Source organism: Cyclopterus lumpus, chromosome 17 (genome assembly GCF_009769545.1).
Source record: "Cyclopterus lumpus isolate fCycLum1 chromosome 17, fCycLum1.pri, whole genome shotgun sequence".
Lineage (NCBI taxonomy): Eukaryota > Metazoa > Chordata > Actinopteri > Perciformes > Cyclopteridae > Cyclopterus > Cyclopterus lumpus.
In genome coordinates, this window is record NC_046982.1 from 3,129,085 (window position 1) to 3,155,902 (window position 26,818).

The 26,818-nt window shown below is 42.5% G+C and overlaps 1 protein-coding gene across 1 annotated transcript; it reads left to right on the forward strand.

The window, feature by feature from the left end:
- The first annotated feature begins 8,563 nt into the window (after positions 1 to 8,563).
- Positions 8,564 to 22,206, forward strand: myh7l (myosin heavy chain 7-like). The gene is made up of 38 exons (XM_034556536.1): positions 8,564 to 8,581; positions 9,430 to 9,615; positions 10,131 to 10,274; positions 10,766 to 10,922; positions 11,020 to 11,047; positions 11,151 to 11,256; positions 12,592 to 12,684; positions 12,805 to 12,868; positions 12,996 to 13,094; positions 13,233 to 13,336; positions 13,813 to 13,951; positions 14,031 to 14,149; positions 14,296 to 14,445; positions 14,574 to 14,744; positions 14,833 to 15,142; positions 15,228 to 15,304; positions 15,395 to 15,600; positions 15,677 to 15,800; positions 15,902 to 16,038; positions 16,142 to 16,397; positions 16,476 to 16,718; positions 16,800 to 16,976; positions 17,078 to 17,223; positions 17,305 to 17,395; positions 17,471 to 17,860; positions 18,435 to 18,561; positions 18,648 to 18,766; positions 18,858 to 19,054; positions 19,543 to 19,726; positions 19,875 to 20,040; positions 20,126 to 20,250; positions 20,327 to 20,635; positions 20,719 to 20,922; positions 21,022 to 21,318; positions 21,408 to 21,512; positions 21,588 to 21,683; positions 21,770 to 21,904; positions 22,118 to 22,206. Exons 1-38 carry the CDS (start codon positions 8,564 to 8,566, stop codon positions 22,136 to 22,138), a joined length of 5,820 nt encoding a protein of 1,939 aa, XP_034412427.1. The 3' UTR covers positions 22,139 to 22,206.
- The last annotated feature ends 4,612 nt before the right edge of the window (positions 22,207 to 26,818 follow it).

Genomic DNA, 26,818 nt, shown 5'->3' on the forward strand with positions numbered 1-26,818 from the left:
TGATGATTATCGAGATTATATTTTGAATCCCGATTAGGATAGTGGTGACATGGCATTTTCATATTGTTCCATGTCTTTTGAAAAGTATGGGAGCACTCAATAGAGCTATACCCTTCACAATACAAAAAGTAATTTACTCGGAGGTAGGGCTGGATGATATGGCTGTGATCCTCTATCACAATATACTGCAGGTCAATTCATATCTCGAAAAAAACAATATACAGCTCTATCCCAATATAGCCTGTTTTCTGGTAACTCAATAAATAAATAATCTCCATGAAATAGCCACATGGTAAAGCTCACTTTTGTATTCTCCTGTTGATTTCTCTTCTTGTTCAGAACTTCAAATATTATGAGGAACTTGAGTTAGTATATTTTTATTAATTTAGACAATGTAATTGTTTAGCACAACTTCACAAAGAAAGATGTCATCACATGATTCCATTGAAAGCCCAGCCCTACTCTGAGGCTGATTGGCATAGAAGCCCATTGCCAAGCCCAGGTGTTCCTCTGGAGCTAAAAGTTGTAATCTTTAACAGTCTTCGTCAATATTAACATATATTTAGTATCATAAAACCTACAGTCATAACGTGGCTGCTATTCATCACACAGAGAGATGTTGGTTATTGTCTCCCCATGACTTCATCAGCGAGCCCTTATCTTCTCTCTCAGATACGGTTTGTGTGGGGTCAACAGGTTTATTTATATCCATCACACCCAGAGTATTAATAAACTGCTCCCATGCTTAATACCATAATTATGAGAGAACAATGGGCAGTGGATAGAGAATTTAATGTCCCGGACTCGAGAAAGATGGTTTCATGGTTCAATCAGTTATTTCCTGGGCGCAAGGGTCCATACCGAGCAGGGTCTTTTTTTATTTGTTTATTGTAAATCATAAAGGACAAAAACAGTGACTCGAGGCATTAATTACAGACAACTATTGATCCAAAGTGTTGTGACTTTAGGCGTTGGCCTAAGAGAACTCGATGTGATGCTCTCCCAAAGATGAAACATGCTGCCGTTAAAGAGTTGAGGGAGATGAGCTGTGAGAAGCCGAACCAACGTTGGAACCGTAATCAGCTGAGCTTAATAGTTTTGCTACACAATCAGTGTGGTGAGAAGAATTAGCACCTGCAGCAGCCCAGGATTGCACCGACGGCCTCGATGCTAAGTGGTGTATTCATGGCTGGGCCTCGTACAGATCAAAGTGTGGGCGCACGATCAGTGACGAAGGGCGAAGGGGAGGTCTGACAGGAACATTTTCATTGAATTAAAAAGGCCAAATAGCTTTTACATTGCACTGTGTGTGACATAACTTTGTGTGTTCGAATGTTTAATGAATCAATGTGGTGCACTTTGAGAGAAAAATAAAGAAGCTAATGGATGAAAAACTTTGTTTTAGAGGCTTCACTCAAAATATCAGGTCAATTGAGAGTTTCGTAGTACACATTGTTACCAGCATTCCAGCATTTACAATACTCACTGTACTACTCTGCTGCTGTTAAATATGAACAAAGTATGAATAATATGACTTGTTTAGGAATCAAAGTTGACTTGGGACCTGAGCACTAGGGATTTTGGTGATTTCCAACGGCACTATACAACACCCTTTGGCAAATTGTATCACGTTTCTTTACGGTTGATGGATTGGAGTACACACTTAGAAGGAATGTGTATTAGAGACACCAGAGTTTAACAGTACAACCAGTAATGTCTGCCATGTCATTTCATATTTAAGTGATGATCACATAAGAGGTATTTTAGCTATCATAAATGTAATGTTAATAAAAACAACTGCTCTGTTGGCTTTTCAACTCCAGAAAGCACAATCTAACCGTGCAATTCCTAAAATAAAAAATCCTGAATCTAACCGTCTGGAGACTGACCCTCAGGAAATATCAGATGCTTTTGAAAAATATTATAAACAATTATATAAGAGTCAAGAATCAAAGAAAGAAAGAATAGAGGAGTTCTTGAAACCCCTCAAAATGACCAAAATGTCAAACGAGGAAGCAACCAAATTAGTAGATCCCTTTACACAAGATGAAATGAAAGAAAACATTGCTAAATTAAAAAACAACAAATCGCATTACAAAGCCTTTGTGAATGACCTTACCCTTGTCACGGCTCGGCCGTGACTCTCGTCCCTTTCTCTCTTTTACTTGTTTGTCCCCTGTTACGTGTGTGTGTGTGTCTCGTGGGCGTGGCTTCCGGCAACTGGCAATCATCTCCACACCTGCACGTCATCTCCGGCACCTGTCTCCAATCACATCATCAAGTCCTCCCTGTTAAAACACCCTGGCTTCCCTCTCTCCAGTTGCCAGATTATTGCACCATTTACAGTGGTACCTCGACTCTCGGCTTCACTAAGAAACGTACTTTGCTTGTTACTTGTGATTTCCTGCTAACCCCTGTTCCCTGTGCCCAGGAATCCCGTACCTGCACTTCCGCTCAGACGCCGCCGCTCACGCCACCTCACCACCCCATCTACGCTCTCCCGGTTCTATTTACCTCCACCCAACCTTGCCTCCCCGTGTCTGTGCTTGGGTGCAGCACAACCGAACCCTCACAACCCCTATACTATGCAAAATATATAACTATGTACTAAAAATGGGAGATCCACCAAAATCATGGTCCGAAGCCATCATTACGGTCCTACATAAAGAAGGAAAAGACCCCTTAGAATGCGCCAGTTACCGCCCAATAAGCCTCTTGTGCGTAAACTATGAAATTCTGACCTCCATCCAAGCTGCCAGAACCCAAAATATATAAAAGAATTAATAAAACCAGACCAAACAGGATTCATCCTAGGCCGTCAAGGAACAAACAACATAAGAAAAGCCCTAAATTTACAATCAATAGCGTCAAGAGACAGACAACATTCAATGCTTCTCGGCCTAGATGCTGAAAAGGCATTTGACAGTTGACTGGTTATTCCTGGAACAAACATTAATAGAGATGGGATTCGGTGAAGAATTTGTTACTTGGATTAACTTGCTCTACAGAGACCCACGATCAAGAGTCAGAGTCAATGGTCACTGCTCAGAATTTTTTAACGTGGAGAGGGGCGTGAGACAGGGGGATTCACTGTCACCCGTCCTCTTTGTACTTAGTATTGAACCTCTAGCAGAAGCTTTACGCCAAAATATGAAAATTCAAGGAATAGTGGAAAGTGGAACAGACCATAAAATAGCTTTGTTTGCAGACGACATTATGCTTTTTATAAAAAAACCTTTTCTCTCCATTCCTGCACTCATGCAGTGTCTGCACAAATACGGCTCAGTATCAGGGTATAAAATTAACAAAATCAAATCAGAGGCGATGATGGTATCCGGAATCTGGCCCACACAGTTGAATGAGGATGTTTCCTTTCACTGGTCAAAACAAGGATTTCGATATTTGGGAATTAATATTACACCTAGCTCCACACAGCTGTTTGATGCCAATTACAATAAGTTAATCAAACAAATAACAAATGACATGACTTGTTGGCAAATCCTTCCTCTCTCATTATTTGGTAGAGTGGAGACGGTGAAAATGAATGTGTTACCCAGACTCCTTTTTGTTTTAGTCCCTACCTGTGGCAGTACCATTTTCTACCTTCAACAAACTACTCTCAAAATTCATCTGGCAGAATAAGAGACCCAGGATAAGACTCAAAACACTGCTTCTACCCAAAGATAAAGGAGGCCTTGGCCTACCAAGCTTTAAACTATATTATTGGGCAGCACAACTAACAGCTATTGTGGCGTGGATTGGAAACGACCAGGAGACAGGATGGACCCAGATAGAACAAAGCACTGCTAAGGGGATATCTATATCAACATTGCCCTTTATCGATATAAAATCCTTTAATAAAATCAAAATTGAAAACGAATGGATAAAACACACACTGAAGATTTGGACAATAATAAAAAAAACACTTGAAGGACCAAATTCACTCTCAAGGGCTATGCCACTTGTAGGCAACATAGAATTCCTTCCCTCCATGTGGGATAGTGGATTTAGACGGTGGGCTGAAAAAGGTCTTAAAACCATCAATCAATTATTTGACAGAACAGAACTCAAATCCTTTTCTCAGTTGCAAGAGCAATATACACTTCAAATGAGACACTATATTACAAACCATAAAGACAGACAGTTAGTCAAAAAAAAAACTAATGTAATGGAAGAATATTTTATCAGTATAGCAGAAAATTGCTTTCCAACTAAAAACCACATCTGCCACATATATAGAAGGCTTACAGCTGACAAAATACATTGAACATCAAGGAAAAGTGGGAATTGGAATTAAATGTTATAATTGAAGATAAAACATGGAAGATATGTGCAACACATGTCATAAAGGAATCAATAGCCAATTGTGGAAATAATTTGATTGGAAATTAAAAATCAGATATTTTAATACACCTCTTAAAATACACCTCTTAAAATCTCATATGTCTCATCTGCTTCATTATGTTGGAGAAAATGTGGAAAAATAGGAGATCACACCCATATATTTTGGGACTGTCCAGTAGTCCAAGGGTTTTGGAAAAATATCAAAAAAGAAATCGTTAAAATCATCGAAGTGGAGGTACCCTCAGACCCATTAATATTCTGCTGGGATCTATACCAAAAGATTTAGGGGACACTGATCAGAGGTATATTTTGCGTATACTTTTAATGACTGCCAGGAAAATAATAACTCTGAACTGGAAGGATGCAAAACCACCAACCATACCTCAGTGGAGACAGAGACTAAATCAGGTTCATACAATGGAAAAAATGACTGCAAAATTACAAATGACAATAGATATCTTTATAAGAAGATGGACCTGTGTTACATTATACCTTTTTTTTTATTTTTATTTTTTTTATTTAAAAAAAAGAAAAGTTGTATGTATATATATATATATATATATAGTATATGTGTGTGTGTGTATATCTGTATGTATGTGTGTGTGTGTGTGTGTATGTATAAATATATGTGTATATATGTATATGTATATATGTATGTGTGTATGTATATTTGTTTTTTGTTTGTGTTTAAAGTCTTTTATTTTACTTTAGTTATTTACTTAGTTCCATTTTATATTTACTGCATATATAATTTAAATCGTTCTCAATTTAACTATACAGTCCTTCCCCCCTTCCTCATTGAACTGTGGAATATATGTGCAAAAGTATATACGTGTGTGTGTGTGGGGGTGTGTGTGTGGGTGTGGGTGTATGTGTGGGTAGGTAGATATGGATGGTCATGTATTGGTGGATGCCGATATGGATGGTTGTATATGAGTGGGGGTATTTGTGGATGTCGATGTTCAAGTAGGTGGAGATTGGCATTTGTACTTGCTGTGGGATGGACTATGGATACTGATACTACTGCTTTGAGTGTATGATGTTTGTTTTGTTGTGTCTATGTATTTAAATGTCAAGGATTGCTCTGTTTTGTTGAAAATGCAAAATAAAAAGTTTTTAAAAAAAACAACTGCTCTTGAAACGGCTGATGTGTATGTACGTTTGTACATGTTTCTTCATTTTGTGTTTCTTTTTTTTACACTCCGTCCATCGGTTTCAGCTGTATTTTACCAGTTCATAGCAGGCAGGAAGTCATTGGCCTTGTTTAGAGCCGTTGCATGTTCCCATCCTGGAGCCTCTCTGTACTGCAGTAGTACCCAATATAACCTCCCTGTAGGAAGGAACTGAAAGATCCTCCAAGAGGCTTAAACCAGCTGAAGGGTGGTGTGAGGAGGCCTTCGCCGCAGAGTAAATACTACCATGAAGACGACCTTCTGAACAGACCAACACATCCGGTCACTGAGCTGCGATGGAATTGTCCTCGGTGTACCCGTCCTCCCGCCCCACGATACACTCAGTCATAAGCCTTTAAGTCCACAAAATACACATGCAACTGTTCCATGACCAGGATGGGCATCTGCATTGTTCCCCAAGAAGCAGATGCTCGGCAATCAGCTGGAGCCTGGCGTGTCCCTTTGGAGACTCAGCAGTTATATGAGCACGTCTTTATAACAAAAGGAACCTGCCGGGCCCCAACAACCACACAAAAGGGAAGATCTTCAAAGGGTTTAAAGGGTTTTTATTTGTCATTATATCACAGGGGACAACACACTTTATATTGTTGTCCCAATTTGCTCAATAGGAAAGAAAACAATAACAAAACATTATATATATATGGAGGTTGGAGGATGAATTAAGGAGTCTCACAGCCAAAGGAAAGCAGCAGTTTATAAGTCTGGTGGTTTACCAGCTCTATCCAGAGGGCAGCAGGTGGACAGGTTGTGGCTGGTTTGTTTTGTCTTTTTAATATCCTTTAGCTCTAGCAGGCACCTCTTGTGACTAACATCCCAGATGATCAGTAGATGGTGCCTCTGATGTACTGGTTTTGATCGCCTGCTGTAGAGCCCCCCCCTGTCTATTTCTAAACCCAGCAATCAGCTACAACTGACATTGTGGGCAGGTTGTTCTCTGAGCTCCACTCTGAAGGTTGTTGATTTCCTCTCTATATGAAGACTCAAGTGTCATCTGCAAACTTCACCACAGAGTTATCTTCATGTTTGAGGTAGCAAGTGAGGATGTAAAGTGGTCCAAACAGGAGGTTGGACCAGGAGGTGGGCCATTTAGAGTCAAATAGACCATAAAGCAGAGTATACTTTAAGGCGGGAGTACCTTGTGATTGACAGGTTGCTACCACGGCGTTGACCAGTCTGAGAGTTGTTTGTTTTGTCTTACAACTTCCACCCTTTTAGTCAGTTCTTCAAAGGTGAGCGACTATGGCTCAGGGATTAGAGTGGGTCGTCTCTCAATCAGGAGAACAACAGCCTGATCCCCAGATCCTCTAATCAATGTCGATGGGGCCTTGGGCAAGACATTTAGATAGATCCTGATGGGCAGGTGGCACCTTGCATTGTAGCCCCTGACATCAGTGTGTGAATAAGCGTCTGACACGTATTGCTAAAGTGTTATGAGTGTGCGGAGTACAAGAAAGTACAAGTCCATTTACCATATAATTGTAATATTTTGGTCGTCAGCATTTTTTGTTTGCAGCCTTCAATTGTACTTGTTGCAAAATAATAAGATGGTGATGGCCAAAAGGCCTATCGCCAGGTTTTAAAATGTAAGTCGATAAACGAATAGGCGGAGTCCCAGTGTCTCCGTCCACTTCACATATGTAGTCCGTGGTCGTATGGCTGAAGGTTCTGTCATTGTGCTGGCCCGTTAGTCGCTCAGTGTTCGGCCACCTGGAGTCCTGAGCCCGTCCAAGCACTCTGCCAGGCTGCTCCACCCCTCGGACACAGTGCTCACCCACAGCCTGAAAACATGAGAATGCAATACAAATCTCAAAAGCACAATACAACAAGCAGAATAATAACTTATCTGACACGGTATAGCAAACACTGCTGAGGTGCTACTGGGGTCATGGCCCAGAGGACCAGCAGTAGCAGTAGAGAGAGCGGTGTGGCAAGGAAGGAAACCGGCTGAGCTGGTGGTGACAGCTGATGGGCCACAGTGCTCATTAAATGTGATAAAGGTGACCATCAACATCACTCTTGGGGGTTATGGCAGGGGGTTCACAGGGAGCAGTAGCTGCAGCAGAAGAGGGTTGTGGTTGTGAGGGTGGTGGGGAGAAGAGGGACGGAGGCTGAGCTGGTGGTGACAACTGGTGACCCAGAGAAAATCCTCACCACACCACAAGTAAAACAGATTTTGACACATCACTGACAAAAAACACGTAGCGGCTGTTGTTTAGGTGGATGATGGGTGGTGAAGCAGAGGGACCAGCATTCTATTCTTTATAATGGATTTAAAAAATAATAATCGATGGAGAGGTAAAACTCTCCAGTGTAAACGGCGGCCAAAGAGACAAGCTTCCTTCTGAGCACCTTGCCACGGTAGGCTGTGGGTGACAAATGAGGAGCTGAGCACCAAGGGAGGCGTGACAGCCTTCATCTGCTAAGCCCTTCCAGGAGGAACGGCAGGACATTCAGGTTCCTTAATGTTTAAAAAAAATATATATATAATTTGGGCAATAACGTAATTTAATTGTTGTGTCTGGTCATTTAAAAGATATTCATTGTGTCCCTGGTTCCAGGTTATATAATGAAATATTGCTTATTTGCACTTTATCAAAGCAGCTGTAGATTTTAAAGTGTGCGATGCAGCTTAAACAGCCACGCTCAATCCCTTTTAGCAACGACGGGAGGAGCTGCTCTCGCTGAGTTACAGACGCAAGAAATGATTTCCCCCCAAAAACTAAATAAAAACAAATGTCATAAATGAGTTGAGTGAAGAGGCACATGGTGAACTGACTGTGCTCCTTTGGATAAACATAAATATAAATATTAAATATCGCCCTGGCTTGCACCCATTTTCTCTCCCCCCCACAGGCAATAAATAGAATCTGCTTTCTGTCCACGGCCGTAAAAAAACACTTGGAAAACGAATTTAGCATGAGTGTTGCCAGAAGTAAAACCTGCGTTAGAATTAGAGATAGAGAGGCTATGTTTGGGTGAGTGACAGACGAGGTATGCAGGAGATCGTTCCTGGCCCTGCTCCCACAATGTCCCGTCATGTGGACGTGAGTGTGGAGGGCAGCCAGACACCATGAGAGTGGAGAGCCCTGTCACAGTTGATGAAAGTGATGCAGATTAGCTCAATGTGTGTGTGTCAAGGGTTACGTGTGGAAGTAGTGTACCTGTGTGTGTGTGTGTGTGTGTGTGTGTGTGTGTGTGTGTGTGTTTGTGTTTGTCAGTCGGTCAGGGTGGTGCCCTTGGCCTTGTAAGGCAGGGTTATCTGGGATTATATATTTGATCCCAGCCTGCCCTCCAGTCTAGCAGCTGCTTCCTCTTCACCTGGCCTCCGTAAGTCTGCACAGCTGGCTGTATTCTTTCTGTTGTCTAAAGCAAAGGTAAATGGATTTAAACACAATCTCGTTTAACAGAACAGTAATGATGGAAGGTGCTTTTTGAGGGATATCTAACACAAGACTCTAGATGCTCGACAAGGCGTATGCCACAAAATGTCTTGGTCAGATACACTTTTAACCCTTTTCACTAACGAGGTTGAATTACTGATCCAACATACTGATTACAAGCTACCGGAATACTTTACTATATATGTTTCTCAGCCCACTTCAGGTGACTGGCGTACTCTGAAGTCTCACCTGTCATCTGAGCTGAGTCCACCGGTAATTTCTCCTTTCCTCATGCTTTCATAGCGTTTCATATTGCAGATTTCGACACTGGTATAATATGACTATATGTGCTTCTAGTTCAAAACAACATATATATCTATATTTTTTCCTTGAAACCAATGGCTGAAAAGTAGAGTGAAAGATGATAGTGAGGTATGGGGTACAGGCCGAGTGGACCCTTTCTCATCTCTGCTACCTGTGTGTGCATCAGTGCAGCCATGGGGGACGCACAGATGTCTGCATTTGGTCCGGCTGCCTCGTTCCTGAGGAAGTCGGACAAGGAGCGCATGGAGGCATCCACACGGGCCTTTGACATAAAGAAGGAATGCTTCGTCCCGGATCCGGTGGAAGAGTTCGTGAAGGCGACCATCACCAGCCGAGACGGAGACAAGGTCACCGTGGAGACGCAGCATGGGAAGGTCAGTGGTTACATTTCACCATTCAAACAGGTTTAAATTATTTAATATGATTTATTTTATTAATAACATTATGATGATAATAATTATTGTTATGATATTATTAACAACACATTATAATAGTTGCAATCATAACATTACTATCACCCTAAAGCCTCACCGTAACATGTCAATATGTATATAAATAAGTGTCCGCACGTAATACTAAGTAAAGGGCAGGCTGTGGACAGTTGGTGAATTATTAGTTTCAAATGTTATAACCGACTCCCAAACATCCGTGTGAAGGAATTAACTTACAATGGAAAGGCAATTACTTCATAGTGTCTGCAATGAAACGAGGCATTACTGCCATGCGGCATTAACAATGTGCGGCATGCTTTGTGTTGACAATAATAGGGTATAAAGTCCACAACAGAAACTGAATGTTTGGCTCACTTGCTCCGAAAGGTAACTTTCTTTTTTGTGAAATGTTTGTGTCCATCACATATTAATCAGAAAACTGCTTTCATGTTCCTTAGACTGTGGTGGTCAAAGACTCCGATATTATGCAACAGAATCCTCCAAAGTTTGACAAGATCGAGGACATGGCCATGTTGACCTTCCTCCATGAACCAGCTGTGCTGTTTAACCTCAAAGAGCGTTATGCGGCGTGGATGATCTACGTGAGTAACAATCCAAGAAACACCTTTCATGTATGCTTACCATCTGTGCTTACTATATACTTATTGAAAATGTCTCCGTATGTCAAATAAATACTGTTGCATTGGCATTAGTGCTCTCTTTATGTTGGTACAAAATGTAATAATAGACTAAAAGTGTCCACAATCTGAAATCAACAAAATATTTTAATTGCGGATTTTAATTGGCTTTTGTTAAAAGTGCAATATAAGATATTCAGAAAATTAAGATAGCAGTAAAAAACGAAGTTATGTGTAAAGATATAGTGGAGTAATGTGTACCTCAGCAGAGAAAGAAGACTATTTTTACCGACTGGAGTCTCTATGAGGCACTCTTCAAGTCACTTGAGTCACAGAGTCAGTCAAATGGCAGTGCCCCCCTCCAGCACCCCCCTCAGCCATAGCCATGTGGAGAGCCGCTGAGAGCCGGTATATTGCACTTTTAAACCAGTAATCTTCTTCTCTGTGATCCGCAGACCTACTCAGGGCTCTTCTGTGTGACGGTCAACCCCTACAAGGGGCTGCCGGTCTACAACCAAGAGGTGGTTGTTGCCTATCGAGGAAAGAAGAGGGCAGAAGCTCCTCCTCACATCTTCTCCATCTCTGACAATGGCTACCAGTACATGCTGGCAGGTAAAAATTAATAAGACAAATACTGTTAACTTCTGTTACACGCAATGATGCTGAATCTTTATACTAACAATGTTGTACTCTATGCTTGTTTTTGTAGACCGCGAAAACCAGTCAATTTTGATCACGTATGTAACTTGAAAAGCATGAATGACACTATATCCTTGGAAATAAATACCATATCCTACATTACGTCACTGTAGGTTTTGATCATTGACTTTATATTTACAGTGGAGAATCTGGTGCTGGAAAGACTGTCAACACAAAGCGAGTCATCCAGTATTTTGCAAGTATTGCAGCTGGAGGCATAAAGAAAGACCCCAATGCCAAGGACAAGGTAAACAATATGTCAAAGGTGTGAGTTGTCGGAGGGGTTCTGGTAAGACTAAAACTAAAGATGACGCTAGTACACCGCTTCACTGGAATTGAATATATTTGCCATACTTGCTTAGGTGTCCCTGGTGGAAAGTAAGTAACAAGAGTGCATTGGCAACAAATCTAACTTAAAAATAACCACACTCACAAACAGCGACTTAAACTCTCCTCAGGATTAACAGCTTCTGTGTTGCATAAGTTGGAGGTTAAGAAATTCTTTAAACTTCCATAAAGTGCCGCCGGAGGCTGCTGAAGTCTTTGTGTGTAGCATGAAACATTAATGACACTGTAATGCGGTGCCCGTTCGGAGGTTTGTTGAGAACTGAGCTATGGCAGCTCGCAACCGGCGAGTGTTAAGCTGAACACTTCTCTAGATATGTAAAGGAGAGTCATACATACAAACACAGACAGACAGATAGACAGAGATACAGACAGAGATACAGACATACAGACAGAGATACAGACATACAGACAGAGATACAGACACACAGACAGACAGAGATACAGACACACAGACAGACAGACAGACAAATATACAGACAGACACACAGACAGAGATACAGACAGACACACAGACAGACAGAGATACAGACAGACAGATAGACAGAGATACAGACAGACACACAGACAGACAGAGATACAGACAGACAGATAGACAGAGATACAGACAGACACACAGACAGACAGACAGACAGACAAATATACAGACAGACACACAGACAGAGATACAGACAGAGATACAGACAGACACACAGACAGACAGAGATACAGACAGACAGATAGACAGAGATACAGACAGACACACAGACAGACAGAGATACAGACAGACAGATAGACAGAGATACAGACAGACACACAGACAGACAGAGATACAGACAGACACACAGACAGACAGACAGAGATACAGACAAACAGACAGACAAAGATACAGACAGACAGACAGACAAGCAGACACACAGACAGACAGACAGATAGAGATACAGACAGACACACAGACAGACAGACACATAGACAGACAGACACACAGACAGGCAGACACACAGAGATACAGACAGACACACAGACAGACAGACAGGCAGACACACAGACCTTTATAGATATATGATGCTGCTACAGCAAAACCATCTGCCCAAGTTGCACCACATTCAACACTCCCTTGGGTCTTGAGCAATCCAACAGCCGAGAGTTAAGCTGATTGGATGAACAGTTCTAGATATGGGAAGGACAGACAGACAGACGGAAATAGATTCCTTTCTTTATAGATTGATTGAGCAGACACAATGTTCCCCTTTGACAGGGTACCCTGGAGGATCAAATCATTCAGGCCAACCCGGCTCTGGAGGCCTTTGGTAATGCCAAGACCATCAGGAATGACAACTCTTCCAGATTTGTGAGTCTCTAACCTTTTTTTTGACTAAATTGAGAATATTATGTATTCAGTAGCCATGAAAACACAATAAGTGGAAAGAGCAAATATTAAGATTTTCCTTCCAAAAATCTATTCTTTCAGGGTAAATTCATCCGGATTCATTTCGATGCCAGGGGAAAGTTAGCCTCTGCTGATATTGAAACATGTAAGAACAAACTCTCATACTACTGTTACTAATCCTGAACATGTTATATTATTCATGTTACATGGCATAAAGCAGTAATATAGTTGATTTTACACATGGCAATCTTTCGCTCTTGTATTTATCACAGACCTTCTGGAGAAGTCCCGTGTGACCTTCCAGCTCAAGGCTGAGAGAGATTACCACATTTTCTACCAGATTCTGTCCAACAAGAAGCCTGAACTCCTGGGTTAGTGGCTCAGCTAAAAGAAAAAGTGGAAAACAAAAGTGGAAGAAAAAGAAAAAGTCATGGCTGTAATTTGATTTTTATTGTCCATCTCTCTCTCTCTCTCTCTCTCTCTCTCTCTCTCTCTCTCTTGTCCTCCAGAGATGCTGTTGATCACAAATAATCCCTATGACTACGCCTTCATCTCTCAAGGGGAAACCCAAGTGACCTCCATTGATGATGCAGATGAACTGATAGCAACAGATGTCAGACTCTCACTCATTTATTTAATTTTATTTTCTACATATATACATACATCCACCCTTTGTTAAAAAACAAACAAACAGAGGGGGCCTGTGATGGTTTCGTGACCGGCATGACAATAAAATACAATCCACAAAGTCCAGGAGGAGTAACAGAATAAAGTGTTTAAATGCCAAATGACTGCAAACAGGTTTATAATACTGAGAGAGAGATTTTTTACATCTCTAGAAATCTATCACGGCAGCAACTATTTCATCTTTTCTCACAGAAATCGTGAAGTAGGAGGTATGGTAGAAATGCGGTATGGTAAAAATACGGCGTTAGGTTATGTGATCTACCAGGAATGTGCACTTGCATTCCAGCAAACGTTTAACCAGGTTCAAGCTTTCATTTTTGCATATTTTTAAGAATTTATAATTTTGGTCAAAACTATATTATTGGCACAAATGTTGAGAAGTTATCCTGTGCTCCTCCGCAGGATGCCTTTGACGTTTTGGGCTTTACTCAAGAGGAAAAGAACTCTGTGTACAAGCTGACTGGTGCCATCATGCATCACGGCAACATGAAGTTCAAGCAGAAGCAGCGGGAGGAGCAGGCGGAGGCCGATGGCACTGAAGGTGAGTCGAGCTCCGTTTGTCACATTGGCTCAGAACAAACCAGCAAGCCAGTTTGAAAGCATTCACTCTCCCTTTCCAGACGTTGACAAAGTTGCGTATCTGATGGGCCTGAACTCTGCTGACATCATCAAAGGTCTCTGTCACCCAAGAGTCAAAGTAGGAAACGAGTGGGTCACCAAGGGACAAAGTGTTGCTCAAGTAAGAATCAAAACAAGTCAACTTAAATCTTTGTTATACACCATGTTCTAGATCCAATGCAGGAACATGCTTTCTATATGGCTTTCTATCAAAAAATGTATTATTCATTTGTATGCTTGGCATTAAATATGTTGCCGGTCCCCTAGGTGACCTATAGCGTTGGAGCTCTATCCAAGGCTATCTATGAGAAGATGTTTCTGTGGATGGTCATAAGAATCAACCATTCACTGGAGACCAAGCAGCCTCGTCAGTACTTCATTGGTGTACTGGACATTGCTGGATTTGAAATCTTTGATGTAAGTTAACTCATTAGAACACAATAAACCAGCCCACTCTTTCAACAGCTAACAAACATAAGCAAAATGTTGCTAAACATTTCCATGCCTGAGTTAATGAATTCTGCTTGCTATCAATGTCATTGCAGTTCAACACCTTTGAGCAGATGTGCATCAACTTCACCAATGAAAAGCTGCAACAGTTTTTCAACCACCACATGTTTGTGCTGGAGCAGGAAGAGTACAAGAAAGAGGGCATTGAATGGACTTTCATAGATTTTGGTATGGACTTGCAGGCCTGTATAGACCTGATTGAAAAGGTGAGAGACTGGGCTATCGCATCTTCAGAGATATATGAAGATTGATTGAGTTATTGTCTTCAAACCACTCGTGTTTTTGTCCCTTCAGCCCATGGGTATCATGTCCATCCTTGAAGAGGAGTGCATGTTCCCCAAAGCCTCTGATGCAACCTTTAAAGCAAAGCTCTATGACAACCATCTGGGGAAATCTGGCAACTTCCAGAAGCCCAGAGTTGCCAAAGGAAAGCCAGAGGCCCATTTTGCCCTGATGCACTACGCTGGAACTGTTGACTATAATATCGTCAACTGGCTGGTGAAGAACAAGGATCCCCTGAATGAGACCGTTGTAGGACTCTTCCAGAAGTCTAATCTCAAAGTGTTATCTACCCTTTTTATAAATTATGCTGGATCTGATTCAGGTACTGTGGTCCTTGATTTTCTAGTTTGGACATTTTCTTTGTCTTCCTACACTTACTTACACTTTCAGCTTATCTTTCTGAACAGCTGATGGTACAGAAGGCAAAAAAGAGACAAGGAAGAAGAAAGGATCATCGTTTCAGACTGTGTCTGCTCTTCATAGGGTATAGTGATTCATTATTTTAATATTTTATATGATGCTGAATACTTTAACAGCCAGTATTTTATAATGTATGTCATATTAATATCATCAGGAGAACCTGAATAAGCTGATGACCAACTTGAGGTCTACTCACCCTCACTTTGTCCGCTGCATCATCCCCAATGAGACCAAGACTCCTGGGGCCATGGAGAACCCTCTGGTGATGCACCAGCTGCGCTGTAACGGTGTGCTGGAAGGCATCAGGATCTGCAGGAAGGGCTTCCCCAACAGGATCCTCTATGGAGATTTCAAACAGAGGTATTATTTGATTTAAGTCAGATACTGTACAATTCCAAATAGATGGTGAATAATATCCTCTTTTTTTATTTTCCAGATATCGCATCCTGAATCCTGCTGCCATCCCTGATGGCCAGTTCATTGACAGCAGAAAGGGAGCTGAGAAACTTCTTGGGTCTCTGGATATTGATCACAGTCAGTACAAGTTTGGACACACAAAGGTATCTCCTGAAGTGGTTCCGATATTGGGGAAAAGTTCAAACATTTCAGTGGGAGATGAAGTTGATGGCAAAAAAGTAAAATACCCATTTGGTGTTGTTAGGTGTTCTTCAAAGCTGGTTTGCTGGGTCTGCTTGAGGAGCTGAGAGATGAGCGTCTCTCCAAAATCATCTCTGGTATTCAAGCCAGATCCCGTGGTCTGTTGTCTCGTATTGAGTATCAGAAGATGGTGGAACGCAGGTATCTTTAGTGTCCAGCTGATGTCTAGCAATTCAAAAATGAATGGTTTGTGATTTGTACAGTTAACTAAAGCATTCTATTTTATTTTAATTATATATTTTAGAGAAGCATTACTAGTAATCCAATGGAACGTCCGTTCATTCATGGGGGTCAAGAATTGGCCCTGGATGAAGCTCTTCTTCAAGATCAAACCTCTATTGAGATCTGCTGAATCAGAAAAAGAGATGGCCAACATGAAGGAAGAATTCCTGAAGCTGAAAGAGGCTTACGCAAAATCTGAAGCTCGTAGAAAGGAACTAGAGGAGAAAATGGTCTCTCTTCTTCAAGAGAAGAACGACCTGCAGCTCCATGTCCAGGCGGTGAGAATCCCACTCTACTAACATTTTCCTTTGAACCTGTCATGAAGGTATGTGCTAATGAGATCAAATGTTCGGCAGGAGCAAGATAACCTTTGTGATGCTGAAGAAAGATGCGAGGGGCTGATCAAGAACAAGATTCAGCTGGAGGCAAAAGCCAAAGAGCTTTCTGAGAGACTGGAGGATGAGGAGGAGATGAATGCTGAGCTGACTGCTAAGAAGAGGAAGCTGGAGGATGAGTGCTCTGAGCTGAAGAAAGACATCGATGACTTGGAGTTAACTCTGGCTAAAGTGGAGAAAGAGAAGCATGCCACAGAGAACAAGGTATAACGTCTAATTTAACCATTTGTTTCATATCAGCAACTTAATGCGGCATCAAGTAACTCGTCTTTTTTTGGTTCATAGGTGAAGAACCTGGTCGAAGAGATGGCTACTCAGGATGAAATCATTGCTAAGTTGACGAGGGAAAAGAAAGCCTTACAGGAAGCTCATCAGCAAACGCTGGATGATCTGCAGAGTGAAGAAGACAAAGTCAACAGTCTGACCAAGGCCAAGACTAAGCTGGAGCAGCAAGTGGATGATGTAAGTATCCATCCATTTCATATGTAACTACTTAGATGATATTGTGAGTATTAATGATTAAACAATTCACAAATGTTGTAATTGCATGTTTTTTCATTAAGATTGAAGGATCTCTTGAGCAAGAGAAGAAGGTTCGAATGGACCTTGAGAGAGCCAAGAGAAAGCTGGAGGGCGACTTAAAGTTGACCCAGGAGATTGTGATGGATTTAGAAAATGACAAGCAACAACTGGAGGAGCGCCTGAAAAAGTACTAATTCACTGACTTCGGTTATTTAATACTGTGTACATGGTTTCAATCAGCTAACACTGATTCAATATAATGCTGCAGGAAAGACTTTGAGGTCAGCCAGCTGAACAGCAAAATTGAAGATGACCAGGCCATGATCATTCAACTCCAGAAGAAGCTGAAAGAGCTGCAGGTACATTAATGGGTCATAAGTTAATGTTAACATTTTCCCAAAGTATTGCTAAATTTTGACACGTTTGGACACTAGGCACGTGTAGAGGAGCTGGAGGAAGAGCTGGAGGCAGAGCGAGCTGCCCGAGCCAAGGTGGAGAAGCAGAGAGCAGACCTGTCTAGAGAGCTGGAGGAGATCAGTGAGAGGCTGGAGGAGGCTGGTGGAGCAACATCCGTCCAGATTGAGATGAACAAGAAGAGGGAGGCCGAGTTCCAGAAACTCCGCAGAGACCTGGAAGAGGCCACTCTGCAACATGAAGCCACTGCCGCCACACTCAGGAAGAAACAAGCCGACAGTGTGGCCGACCTGGGGGAGCAGATTGACAACCTGCAGAGAGTCAAGCAGAAACTGGAGAAGGAGAAGAGCGAGCTCAGAATGGAGCTGGATGACGTGGTCTCCAATATGGAACAAATAGTAAAGTCTAAAGTATGTGATCATGAGGATGCTCAAGCTAAATGTCCACACTGGTGGAACTAACCAACAACCTGGTAGCAAACGTAATGCTTGTGCCTGTTTAGGTGATGCAGCATCAGTAAACTGGGAACATGAACACTATCAACTTAAAAGTGTTGTTCTTATCAGGTTAGGCCAGCGAAAAATTGTGTGAGAAAGGTTTAAATGCCCTCTCATCTACATGCTAAATGACCTCTTTCTCATTGGCAGTTGTGCAGTTTAGTTATGGTCGTTTGATTGATCTTTTTCCCACCCACACTCAGCAGAGACCCGCCCTACTCTGCCTCTGATTGGCTAGTTGATTGGCCTAATTTTTTGCTATGCATTAATGTTAACCTCAATGTTCAAAGGCACACTGATTAACAAGATGGCACTTCATATCAAAAAATGTTGCCGACCTCGAAGCTGGTTGGACCAGACACATTTAATTTCACATTTAACATTGAACTCTTCTGTCCCCCTGAGCTGGAACTGGGAGTAGTGTATAGTCCATGTTGAACAGTAATAAACCATGGCTGTGAATGAATATGGTTCAATTCTTTTGTAGACTAACTTGGAGAAGGCCAGCAGAACTTTGGAGGATCAAATGAATGAATACAGGAACAGGTATGATGAAAGTCAGAGATCCCTGAATGACTTCACCACCAATAAAGCCAAGCTTCAATCTGAGAATGGTCAGTGTTACTCTTTTCACTTGCAATAATACACTTGTTTATTGTGGAATGCGACACAACTTAAAACCTACATTTGGCTTTTCTAGATGAGCTTTCAAGGCAGCTGGAGGAAAAAGAATCTCTTGTTTCTCAGCTTACCAGAGGGAAGAATTCCTACAATCAACAACTTGAAGATTTAAAAAGACAACTAGAGGAGGAAATAAAGGTATGAAAATGACAAAAATGTATGTATTTATAAAAAAATAAAAATAAATGACTGTCCAAGAGAAATACTCACATTATCAATCTTCATCCAGGCCAAGAATGCTTTAGCCCATGCGGTGCAGTCCGCTCGCCATGACTGTGACCTGCTCAGGGAGCAGTATGAGGAGGAGCAGGAGGCCAAGGCTGAGCTGCAGCGCGGCATGTCCAAGGCCAACTCTGAGGTGGCTCAGTGGAGAACTAAGTACGAAACTGATGCCATCCAGAGAACCGAGGAACTGGAGGAGGCCAAGTGAGTCCACAAGAACATTCATCTAAAATGAGAGAAAGACTAGGTGAGAAGAGCACTATACGTGGCCATTGGGACTCTCTGGGTCTTGTTCATTTAGCAATTGTCATCCTCCATTGTGGAGAAATGAGTTCTCGCGTACAACAATGTGTATTGGGCCAAGCTGCACACTCTCCTACAGCTGCGTTTGGTTTTTACATCAACCAAACACTTGTCTCTGTGTTCCGAATGAAAATAAACCAAGAAAGCAACTACAATGGCAATTATGGCTAACTGTATTGTAATCTAGACTCATGTCAGATCACTGTGAATGGTCACACATTCCACACCCACTAAAAAAAGTTCAGGAGGCTCAGGCAGTTTGTACAAATATACGTTGTATTTTATATTTGAATTGCCAGGTCTCCAGCTCAAATGAAGCATTGGTTCCAAGTCCACATTCTTTTAGAGCACTCAAGCATCGGTGGTAAAGACTTGTTTTGTTTTCTCAGGAAGAAGCTGGCTCAGCGCCTGCAGGATGCTGAGGAGGCCGTTGAAGCAGTGAACGCTAAATGTTCGTCTCTGGAGAAGACCAAACACAGGCTGCAGAATGAGATTGAAGATCTCATGGTGGACGTGGAGAGGTCTAATGCTGCTGCTGCTGCTCTGGACAAGAAGCAAAGAAACTTTGACAAAGTATATCAGCGTTTTCTAATCATCATAATCCTGGTTTTCAAAGTATTGCTCCAGTGCAAATAATCCTGAAATATGACATTTGCAAAACTGAGAGCCTGATATGGTGAATAAATCTTGAAAATGTAAAAACTTCTATTTCAATGTCTAGGTCCTGTCTGAGTGGAAACAGAAGTATGAAGAGTGCCAGTGTGAGTTGGAGAGCTCTCAGAAGGAAGCCAGGTCTCTGAGCACCGAGCTCTTCAAGCTCAAGAACTCCTATGAAGAATCTCTTGAACATCTAGAGACCATGAAGAGGGAGAACAAGAATCTGCAGGGTAATATATATCGCTGAATGGCTCTCAGGAGGTAATACAAGTTAATTGCAGGTGCCAAATTAAATATAACTACTTTCGTACACAGAGGAGATTTCTGACCTCACGGAGCAACTCGGTGAAGGAGGGAAAACCGTTCACGAGCTGGAGAAACTGCGTAAGCAGCTGGAGCAGGAAAAGAGCGAGATTCAGTCTGCCCTCGAGGAAGCCGAGGTGAGTCTGACATCTCAAAAGTTGGAGAATAGTTGGAAATATGTAAAGTTTAACACACTCCTGATGCCTGTCTCAGGGTTCTCTGGAGCATGAGGAGGGCAAGATTCTCAGAGCCCAGTTAGAGTTCAACCAGATCAAAGCCGACATGGATCGCAAGCTCGCTGAGAAAGACGAGGAGATGGAGCAGATCAAGAGGAACCTGCAGAGGACCATCGACACCCTGCAGAGCTCTCTTGAAGCTGAGACTCGCAGCAGGAATGAGGCTCTCCGTTTGAAGAAGAAGATGGAGGGAGACCTCAATGAGATGGAGATCCAGCTGAGTCAATCCAACAGGCAGGCAGCAGAGGCCCAGAAACAGCTCAAAGCTGTTCATGCACATCTGAAGGTAAATATAAGGACACACATTTTAGTTTTGCAAGCACCACAACTATGGTGTCTTTGTAACCGGAGGCTCTGAACTTCTTCCAGGATGCTCAGCTCCAGCTGGATGACTCTCTTCGATGCATTGATGATCTGAAGGAAAACAATGCACTGGTTGAGAGACGCAACAACTTGCTTCAGGCTGAGCTGGAGGAGCTCAGGGCTGCTCTGGAGCAAACGGAGAGAGGTCGCAAACTTGCTGAGCAAGAGCTGCTGGACGTTAGTGAAAGGGTGCAGCTACTGCACTCACAGGTAAGGCAGATGCTAGACTTTGAATTTGTTTAGTTCTTTTTCCAAATGTTGCCCTGTCGTACGTTCTATAACCAAATGTCCTTTATTGTATAATGAAAGAACACCAGCCTGATAAATCACAAGAAGAAGCTGGAAGCCGATACATGCCAGCTTCAAAGTGAAGTGGAGGAAGCGGTGCAGGAGTGCAGAAATGCTGAAGAGAAGGCCAAGAAGGCCATTACTGACGCTGCTATGATGGCAGAGGAGCTGAAGAAGGAGCAGGACACCAGCGCTCACCTGGAGCGCATGAAGAAGAACATGGAGCAAACCATCAAAGACCTGCAGCACCGTCTGGATGAAGCTGAACAGATCGCCTTGAAGGGAGGCAAGAAGCAGGTGCAGAAGCTCGAGGCCAGGGTGAGTGTTCCATCGTGATGTGTTATTGATGGCAGGTACTTCGAAGGAATTGTTCGGCGCGTTATCTCAAACATATTTTCCCTGACCAGGTGAGGGAGCTGGAAAATGAGGTGGAAGTGGAGCAGAAGAAAAGCAGTGAAGCTGTGAAAGGCATCCGTAAATACGAGCGCCGCATCAAGGAACTGACCTACCAGGTCCGTAGCAGCTTCATTAATCTGCACGCGTGGTTAAAATTCTTAACTTTATAACATTGTGTCTTATTCACAAAGACCGAGGAGGACCGCAAGAATATTGCCAGACTCCAAGATCTGGTGGATAAGCTGCAGCTGAAAGTGAAAGCCTACAAGAGATCTGCGGAAGAGGCTGTAAGTGTGGAGATGAGAGTCTTGATTCGGCTTCTGCCCCGAAGTCAGTGTGTCACGACATCTTTGTTTGTGTTCATCCCAAACAGGAGGAGCAGGCTAATGTTCACCTGGGCAAGTTCCGCAAGCAGCAGCACGAGCTGGACGAGGCCGAGGAGCGGGCGGACATCGCTGAGTCTCAGGTCAACAAGCTGCGGGTCAAGACCCGGGACACCGGCTCCAAGGTGAGAAGCTGCGCTCTGCAGCAGGTGCACAGCATCTCACTGGGACACATGCTGCCCCCTGCTGGCTGCGTTTTGACATCTTGCACTGCTTTGCAAGCATTAGCACAAAGACATGATTGGTACATTGCAGGTTTATATGAGTCCGTTCATGAATACGTTGCTTCGTGGCATTCTGCCCTAACACCGTTTCTCTTTTCTCCCCGGCTGGAACAGAAAGGGTTTGATGAGGAGTGAAGCTTCGGAACCTGCAGACATCCTCCTTCCCTGCTGTGTGATGTCGATCTACGACCAAGTGCTCGGCCCACATTGAGAGGGAAGACAATTCTGAGATTTTGTGAATTAAATTGTAGTACTTTTGAGGAAAAAAATTTGAAATTAGATCGTATATTAAGTAGAATTAAGTCATAATAATTCAAGAACAAAAAGTTGTAATATTACAAGAATGAAGACGTCATTTTTTAAGTCAAGATGCTTGGGTGTAGCAAACAGATGAGAGCAGTACGTCACCGATCTTATTATGAGAGTCAAAAGAAAGCAGTTACATGATGGATGAGTCAATAACCAGATGTGTTTAGAGGCAGCAGCTGGATGCTCAGCAGTCAGCTGAGAACATGATGTGAATGAGGTGAGCAGCAGTCTGTCGCCCAGTCTGCTGTGCTTTATGTTATTCCTGTGCACTCTGCTGATATGATAGTACCTCATGGGACTCTAGGTTTAGGTAACTGTCTGTGCACTGCACTTCACTGGAAGAGGAACACTGAAACTAACTGTTTAAATATCCCCTTTGTGTGGCTAATTGTCCACAAAACCTTCGACAAAATCTTCTCCGATGAAGTGCTCCACACAGCTATGTTGCTCAGCTTTCCAGAGGGAAACATGGTGGAGGAGAGAGACAGAGCAAACAGAGCAGGGGCCATCCAAATGTAGGGGAGAGCAGAGGAGACGGGGCAATACGATCCAAACAGGAGTCCAAATTACTGTAGGCTACAGTAGTAACTATAAGATAGCATATATGTTGAAGCAACCGTTTCTGTTTTGACTTAAATTTTTCTCAAAAATTATGACTTCATTCTCAAAATCTCAGATCAGTGGTTTTATGACTCCATCACATAGATCCGCTCAACTATCACTATTCACAACCTGTAGTGCTTAATAAAATCTCATCAAGCCGTTGCACAACATTGTTTTCTTCCATTCAATACAAAAACAACAACAACGATTGGGTTCATCCAACTTTATGGAGGAAATACTGTGTTTAATGAAACTTACAGCTGCAGTTGGTGATTTTCATAAAACTAACTTTTAGTCATATTTGCTCAAACTGTCACTTTATCCTGACAGAAATATGCATCCTTTTAGTGCTCCTAATGGCATCTACAAGATTACACCACGCCCAAAGGAAAACAGCCAATCAGAGCCGAGGAGTCTCTAACACTGTGACCAGGCAGGGCTGATTTAATACCAATCAAGATTCTGATACGGTATTGCCTTTTTCTTGCCTTAAATGTTTTCAGAAACAGATTTTCGTGGACTGTTTACAACTAAAATTAAAGTTTGTGACCCCATGTTGAAAACAGTCTAGCCCAAAACAAGCAGCCGCAAACTTTCTAATTTTACAACTAAACAGTTGTGAACACATTCAAGGCAAGAAAAAGGCAGTAACAGTCACACACTCTTCATTCATACTTGATCATCGCTGCCTCATTTGACAGTTTGATCGGGACTCATAAGAAGTGATTGACAGTTTCCTTACAGACTCCCTCACCCTGATTGGTAGTTTGTCTCTGGGCGCTGATGGAGTCTTGTAACTCCATTAGGAGGCAGAGGAACCTCATTGTATCCCAAATTACCTGTCTCCTATTTGGAGGATATAGAGACTACCTGAACAAATGTGACTAAAAGTTAGTCTTATGAAAATAACCAACTGCAATAATTACATTGACTGGTCAGTATCAATGTAGAAGTTACACTAGTTATATTTTGGATTATAAAAAGAACAACATGGAGTGAAAAACACAATTCTACATATGCATTTGGCAATACACTTTCATTCCATTAGGATCAGTGGAGGGAGATTGATTAAAACGTGTATAGGTAAATTATCATTTAAACCAGGAAGGAGCAGAGTTAGGCCTAAGTAGAGGAGGGGGGGCAATACACCGTGGTGGCAGAGGGCCTAAAAATTGGCAAGTTGAGGTGAAGTGATTGCTAAAAGAGAGAGAAATAGAACAAATCCCCTTTATCTTTAAATAGAGTTAAAGAACGCCTCAAGGTCAACCCAATGCTCATACTCAGGCCCACCATAATACCATTCATAATCACTGGCAGCTGCTCAGTAAATGCTTGTCTAAGCCTGCCTGTTCCTCCAAATGGCTAGGGAGGATTGCAAAGAATCAATAATCAAATATCTAATTCATATACTACGACAACCAACAAATTATAATTACAACGGTTCTTTTTAACCCTGAACTAAGAGTGCTATCCTTACATGTTTGGCAACTACATAATGATTAGAGGCAGGAGGAGGGAGGCCTTAGACTCAAATTGTGTGAAAGTCAGGGAGTCCTGCCTCATCTCTTATTACGGGTCATGTCTTAACTCCCTGAGCGACCACGCAGGTATCTGTTCGCTAATGAAAACACATTTGCAGTATGTGTTGAGGATTATCAGCACAATTAACAGGATATCTGAGACTCAGAGGACTGGCCGAAGATGGAACAGTTCACCACCTCTATAATTAGACCATCTTTAACATGGTGTATGATGCTTGTGGTCTTAACCCAGGAGTTTAACACTGCCATATAGTGTTTACGCAAAACTTTTGCTCTTACCACTAACTGCCCTAATGCGATGGTGATTTATTTATAGACAGTTTAAGAAAGATTTTATAACACGACGGTCATATCTACAAAGGAAGCTGGTGTTTCTATGGTAGCCAAGAACGGACAAACCAAACACTGATAGAAACAGCCTTTTTACGTTTCTATGTTACCTGAAGGTACCCGTAGTTAGCACAGAGTAGTCATTATAGCAAGGATGGCCTGGAAAAGGTAGTGGAGGGGTATTCAGTTGGTTTCAATCTACAACCACTCTGCTCGATACACACTGCCCCTTTAATTGTAGAAATGAACAAAACCATGAAAACATTCAGTTGTACCGCTGTAATCGATGTACCAACCGGTATCAACAGCTTAGGGACTAAAACAGTAATAATGAACTGAAAAGTAAAAAGCAGAGGAAAGAACAAAACATTAAAACAATTACAAAGTCACCGGTGAAATTTGAAGAAAGCTTTCAAAATTGAGTTTCAAACGAAAAGTTGCTATGAAGTTGATCCAGTAGGTGTTCAATGTCACAGTGTCCTCCGGGACCAAAGGCCAGAGACCGGTGGCTTAATGCCCCATCTATTTCTCCTTCCCCAGTCTGGGTCTAATTAACTATATGTGGCGACAATATTCTCTTGTTGTGACATAAACCAATCCTCTGAATCATGTTTCCTTTAACGAAATCCAAGTTTGACCCGTGAGGTCAGTGCTGTCTTCACTTGGTCTTTAGCAGGGGCATGGCATCTCTCACCTCCATTTGGCACCCTGACACCAGCTGTCAGTAACGGGGCCGGGAGCCGAGCTACGAGAATGGAAATAATCTCAGCACTTGTCACCAGCTGTTGACCCTCCTTTAATCTCTTGACCTCCGAAGGGGCCCTGATTACATGATGGGCATTGTAGCTCCTAACAGGGAAGTGCAGACTGGCAATCGGGAAGTTCGAGAAGACTCCCGAACGGCCGGTCTATTTCCAGGCCGAACCAGCTGGTGGTCATTGAGTTTTTATCTTTCAATTTGTATTGTCAGTAGCTACCGATTGGTCCTCGGCTGTCGGGTATGGAGCCGAGCACAGAGCAAACTGTCTAATACTTTAATTAGACGGTTTAATACTAATACTATACTGATTTCATCTTAAGGTCCCAGGCTGGATTTCAGTCTCAGTGTGCTCTACATAATAACTAATGTGTGTTGAATAGGTGTAATGGGTTATACATTATTAAAGGTGCTGTGTACAGGACTGGGAGCATTTTAGTTTGATTCTCGATGGCTCTGAACATGGCGACGGTGCCAACAGCACTTTGGCAAATGTGCCGACTCAACTAACTGTGTTAGGTTGAGGTGGAACCGGTGCGTGGGCAGGAAGTGACTTCATTCAGATAGATATTACTCCTCTATACTTGTTAACTGCTTTAAGTGTTAGTGGGGGATAGTGGGTTAGGTCAATAAATTAGATTCAATTAAATTTAAATGTGTTTTGCAGTAAAACTGCCTCGATGACCAGCACCTAAGGGTGAGCCGTCAGTACTTTAGGGGAAACCCGCTGTAGAATTGAAGTCGCTCAGCTGAGAGACTCCACCGAGGAGTGGGGTTTGGCAGGGAACATTGAAAGTAGAATGGATTTATGTGAGACAGAACCCGGCTCGAGACCATCATCTGCTGCAAATGATCCCAGACGCAGGCAAAAGGCCGGGTCCTGAAAGCCTCTGAAGGCTGTTCTCATCAATCAGTGCCGTGTGCTGAACAGGAATTTCACACAGTTATCTTTGGCCCCCCAAAGACACGGTGCCATGTCAGCGGCACTGTAACTATGGCGGCTGGCTCGCGCCCCGCCGCTGCCTGATAATAGGAAAGGGCTTCCACGGTGACCTTGGCGCCGCAGAGAAGCATGTCATGCTGACATAGCCCTCCATTGTGTGTCATAGTTACTGCCTTTCAGTGAATCCGGAGCATATCACCTGTGGCAGGCCTCTGTCTGCGCTGACTGCACTAACTAATCACACAGGCTGCTGTTCTTTATTTAGACCGACCCTTTCGGTATCTGGTGGCTGTTTATATTACCCCAAACTCCATTCTATGATTACTAAACGC